At 37.6% G+C, this 5,609-nt stretch overlaps 1 protein-coding gene across 1 annotated transcript; it reads left to right on the forward strand.

Annotated features, from left to right (window-relative positions):
• The first annotated feature begins 2,129 nt into the window (after nt 1-2,129).
• LOC122066735 (probable BOI-related E3 ubiquitin-protein ligase 3) lies at nt 2,130-3,429 on the forward strand. The gene is made up of 2 exons (XM_042630575.1): nt 2,130-2,681; nt 2,829-3,429. Exons 1-2 carry the CDS (start codon nt 2,379-2,381, stop codon nt 3,372-3,374), a joined length of 849 nt encoding a protein of 282 aa, XP_042486509.1. The 5' UTR covers nt 2,130-2,378; the 3' UTR covers nt 3,375-3,429.
• The last annotated feature ends 2,180 nt before the right edge of the window (nt 3,430-5,609 follow it).

The raw sequence follows: 5,609 nt of genomic DNA on the forward strand, positions 1-5,609 counted from the left end.
TTAGATCATATCCTTTATTAAAATAAAAATAAAAAAAGAGTTTGACTTATAATTTATTAAGGTCAAAGTTTTTTAGTTTGATTCTATGCATATTGAGTCAAGACCGAATCAGGGCATGTCTGATCAATTTTGCCTGATCTGGGGATGAGATTCAACTCAAAATTAATGGAGATTGATTCTATGTTAAATTCCAAGTTTTAAAACCTTGGTTAAGTTGTGTTATAGGGGAATTACCCATGCACCACTATCTTAGATCTCTACAATGTGGACGCACTCGGGCATCTTGTGGCCATGTATAATACAAACCCCATGGCCAAAGTCAAAATCATAAACTATGAGTGTAAGAAATCAGACGGACCTAATTGAACTGATTAATACTAATCAGATTGAACTCTTTATCTTAAAAGTGGTTACGAAATTTAGATTCACTACACCAACCAAAAATGGAAAACCGAAAATCCTGATAAAATTTAAAGGGGAGTGTATTTTGTAGGGGAATGTGGTTCCTGTGTCTGTCCAAGGGCTAATGAGAGTGCATGAAAAAACATTAATAGAGATGTCATATTCCATTTCACTATAAGCGGGGCTGATTATTTCTCTCCCCAACACCCCCCCCCCAAAAAAAAACATTTTCCCAAATTTGAGATTCTTTTTACACTTATCCTTTATATACTTTATATATATATATATATATATATATATATGGGTACCCCATTGGATTGTGGATCCGACTCCTCTGTAGCACAACAGTGGTGGTAACATACATTTGACGACCTGAAGCACCCGGACATGAACCCCAAGTGTTTGGCTCTCTCCCTCTTCTAGTGAAAAGACCTCTTGCTCATGGCTATATGCCCCCGTATCAACCGCCTACTTGCTTACCTGGGGCAAGTGGTGTGCCCAACCCTCTTCCATAAACCAATAATAAATAGATAAGGGAGTGAAAAAAGCAAAGTTAAAAAAAATGATAATAGATAGAAACTGATAAAAATTGATAGTTATTGGGTTAAGAAAAATCAATTTGATTAGTTTCTATTTTAATTTGACTTTATTTATATAGAAGAATTTTTTTTTACAGATTTGGCTCATCTCTAACAACTGTCTGCTCCAATTATCTTTCAACCAGACACAAGGCATCTCAACACTTGGGGGCACATAGCCTCAGATAGGTTGCGTGTAGTTCTAAGTATACCTATGTCTAGTTGAAGGATAATTGAACCATTAACTGTTGAAAAGAATCTGGATCCTTTTCTTACACCCCCAATTGTAGGGTTCGGCTCTTTCTTTGTGCAAAATTATTAAAAAATATAAGATTCAACCATCATCTTAGGGTCCCAAAATACCCCTTATAAGACAAAATCAATAATACCCATCTCTTCTATGTGATGCCCCTGATACCTTCTCCCCTTATCTGAAAGCTGTAGTCAAGAGATTCACCTGTGGTTAAACGAAAACTTGTTCCTATTCAAAATACCAAACCAAATTAGCCACAACTGAACGAATTACCCTCTTTTAATACCCAATGGGTCTAAATGGTTCGGGTTTGAACCGCACCTTACCCTTAGGGAAGACGGAAAGAGTAAAGAAAAAGACAAGTTTATATAAATACGTGAAGCACAATAAAAAATGGGGGAGGTGGGGGAAGTTATGAAAACACAACTCGACTCGCCGTCTCCCTCAAAAAGATGCTTCTTTATTGTACCATAACTTCCGTACCGTCATTGTCTCCGGTGATCTTGTTTCTCAATGCCAATCCAAAATTAGAATACAAACAAAATCTCCATTAATGAAAAAAAAAAAAAAAATCCCAACCAAGAAAAAAAAAAAAAGAAATCCTATTCTTTAGCTGTTCCCACTGACAAAACTGACATATCTGACTCTTTCACACCTCTTTCACTTTCTCTCTCTACAACGCTTCTAATATCTCTGACCGATAGTTTTGTCACAATATCTGCATGTGTACGTTCCTGCTAGGCCCCCACCACTACTCAATTCCATTAACTAGAGAGAGAATCCTAAGCTTTTTTTTTTTTTTAATATATATTTATTATTTTTAAAATATTTGGATGGTACCTTGTACGTATGATCGATTATTCAAATTAGTAAACAGCGACGAAGTAGGAGATTGATTACTTATAAAAGGAAGCCACCACCTCTTATTTCTTGTTTTTCAGTTTCAGTTCCTAAAATCAACCCAATACCAAAGCAACCTCAGAGAAAGAAAAAAAGAGGAAGAATCGAAATCGAAGTCACGCGCTCCTTCTGATCCAACAGCAACAGCTACTACATACTAGTTTCTGTTCGATATATATCCACAACGGAAAGGAATTTGGAGTTGGTGATTTGGTTTACAATCAAATTTTTTTTTTCTTTTGGTTATGATGGCTGTTCAAGCGCAGCAGTATCAGGAGAATCTGGTTTTTGGTATTAACGGTTCGCAGGAATGGATGGATTCTTGTGGTGGGTTGTATGATTTTTATCTCAATCCTCAACAGCAAGAACAGATGCAGCAGTTACAGAATATCAATCTCATGAGAAACCACAATCTGGGTTTTGAAAATAGTCTCCTGGTTTCTTCTCCTTCTTGTCAAAGTAATCTTCTGTCAATGGCGTTTTCTGATTCTTTAGCTGCTCAGATTGATAAACAAGCATTGGAGATTGATCGATATATTCTATTACAGGTAATAATACAGATTAAATCTCAAATGGGTTTTCTTCTTGTTTGCCTTTCTTCTTGAGATTAATCTATTAGATTGAAAATTTTTATGGGTTATTCTGTAATTGATCGATTATGGTTCTTATTTATTGTTTTTTTTTTTTCTGAACAGAACGAGAGACTCAGATCAGTTCTGCAAGAGCAAATGAAGAATCAACTGGCCATCCTTCTAAGGAGGATGGAATCAAAGATGATGAGCTTACTGACACAGAAAGATGAAGAAATTGCAAGAGAATCTAAAAGAACAATGGAGTTGGAAGAATGTTTGAGAAGGATGGAGATGGAGAATCAAGCATGGCAGAGAGTCGCCAAGGAGAATGAAGCTATGGTTATGGCCCTTAACAATACTCTGGAACAGGTCAAAGAGAACGCTTATTGTTTTCCATCTGCAGGAGCAGAGGATGTTGAGTCCTGTTGCGATATCTCTGATCAAGCACATTACAGAGAGGAGAAGAGAAGAGATGATGAAGAAGAAGAAGAACAAGAAGAGGAATCAATGAGAAAGATGACTTGCAAATCCTGCAATTCTCAAAGATCCTGTGTTCTTTTCCTTCCTTGCAGGCATCTCTGTTCTTGCAAATCCTGTGAAGCCTTCCTCGATTCTTGCCCTGTTTGTAATTCTCCAAAAAAGGCAAGCATGGAGGTCTACATGTTGTAGAGAAAATCAGAAAAACAGAAATTAAAATCTTTTTTTTTTTTCTTTCTTTCTTTAATCTTGGGTTTTGTTCCTCTTTTTTTTTTTTGGATAGTACAGTTCAATTAACATCAACAACCCCATCAACATCGAACATAACTGCAGAACAGAGAGCATCTTTTCCTTTATTACATAGTGAAGGTAATTTGGATTACTTCTTTTGTGAATACCCTTTATTTTGTTTAATTTTTATTTTTTGGTTATGGATGAGCATTGATTGATTTATCTTTTTGGGTTGGTTCTGAAATAGAATTGTTCGTTCGTACTGTTACAATTGACTGAAAAGAGCTGAGAAGCCTGTGACTGAAAAGATAAGAAAGAAAGAAAGAAAGGTTATTAAGGAGTTGATTTTTTGGATTTTCAGAGGTTGCGTTTGGTTTGTATTATTGGAATGTATTCTGAGATTTTCACGCCAGGCTTAGAGATCTATGAAATCTGAAATGCTAAAATAGAGATTTTTCGTCCTAAACAGAAGGGAATCATTTAACGTATGATTCCACTTGGGTCACGGAGGAGGAGGAGGAGTAGTAGTCCAAAATGGACGGTTGGGGAGTTGTGACTGTCATTGTGATTAGGATGGATTTTAAGTTGGTGGTGGGTCCCACAGGGGTGGGGCTTTACTTTGTCAAGAAATCGATTTGCGGTTTCTTCGTAGCGAAGATTATCTGGATTTGGACTTTTTGGTTGGGGAGGTTTTTGACTGGAGTTTGATTTTATTAGTTACTTTATTACTCTCCCACGTGTTGTAAGGCACGGGATTCTAGTGATTGCTGACGTGGGACGTGGACTGGACTGTGGACTTTCCACGTTCTACATTTAATAGTTCTTCTAAGCAAACGATACTATAATGGCGGCAATCGTGAAGGAGTGTGTTTTGGGCTTCAGTTTCCATGTGGAGTATGTGGCCGCTTTGGTCACTTCTGTTGAACACAAACTTTGGTCAGTTTGGGCCTTGGGGATCTCAGGGATGTAAACGAATCGATTATGGATCGGAATCGAATTCGGTTTATTAGACTATTGGCTTACAACCTTGACTTGTGTCATTAGATTACCCGTCTACAATCTTGACTTGTGATTAGACTTCTTTTCTTCTCTCCATACCATGGTTTAAAGTATCGGACTGGGATCGGTCATATCGAATTAGTAACTGTTCAGATTGATCCCTATTCTTGATCAATCTAGGTAAGTTATCTGGATCGTTTCAGGGGTAAAATAATAAAAACTTGATACTTTTAATAAAAGGTAAGGATAAAATCGACTGATATCCACTGATTTGGATAGATATTGAATTGATATTGGCAGTGATCGATCCAGGTTGGTATCGGATTGATATTGGCAGAGATCAGATCGATACCATCCCCTACATCAGCCCCACAGATACAATTTGCTCTTAGTTCCTATCTCTAAATTATCTTGAGCTCTTTCTCTCTCTAATTTTCAACAACCCTCAAAATCGTTAATTATTATTATTATTATTTTTTTTTGGGTAGTTGATTATCTATTATTTTTCAAATAATTTGAATAGGGATACCCTCTGACGGAAGCATCAAATTTGGATTTTTAAAATTTTTGTCTATATCCCTATTTTGGGGTATCAATTTGGAAAATAAACCGGCGCCAACCCAAATAGATACGTCCTAAGTTCTAATCTGTGAGATCTATTTTAGAACTGAAATTGAACCAAACTGGATGCCTGTTACTCTGTTAGGAGACTCATGTTAGAATAGGCTATGGAGTCTAGCTCTGTTTCATGCCCCCACCTCCAACCATCTTCCAAGTTTCACATCTCATCTTCCTTGCCATTTCTCCTTCTCCCATTAGGATCCAGCTCCTCTACTGCGTACAAGAGGCGGCAGCTCAGATCCAATGCCCTGAAGCACCTCGTCATGAAACCCTACACATGGACGAAGCTGTCACCTCTTGTGCACAGTAGACGAAGGGCCTCTTGTGACAACTTCATATTCATAACCTCTGTACTTGCAACTTCCCACTCTCACCACTTACCCCTATCCTAGCCCTCGCCCCACCCATACAACACCCAAATATTTTGCCATGCGAGTATGCATGCCAAATGCTCCGCCCTATGACTATGCATACTAGATGAGAGTCGGGAGTACCTGGGACCGACCCTTGTCTCAGTCTTCAATACTTAAATGCACGATTTTACAAGAACAACAACGTGGAATTGGAATGAGCCTT

This window comes from Macadamia integrifolia, unplaced genomic scaffold, assembly GCF_013358625.1.
Source record: "Macadamia integrifolia cultivar HAES 741 unplaced genomic scaffold, SCU_Mint_v3 scaffold2551, whole genome shotgun sequence".
Classification (NCBI taxonomy): Eukaryota; Viridiplantae; Streptophyta; class Magnoliopsida; order Proteales; family Proteaceae; genus Macadamia; species Macadamia integrifolia.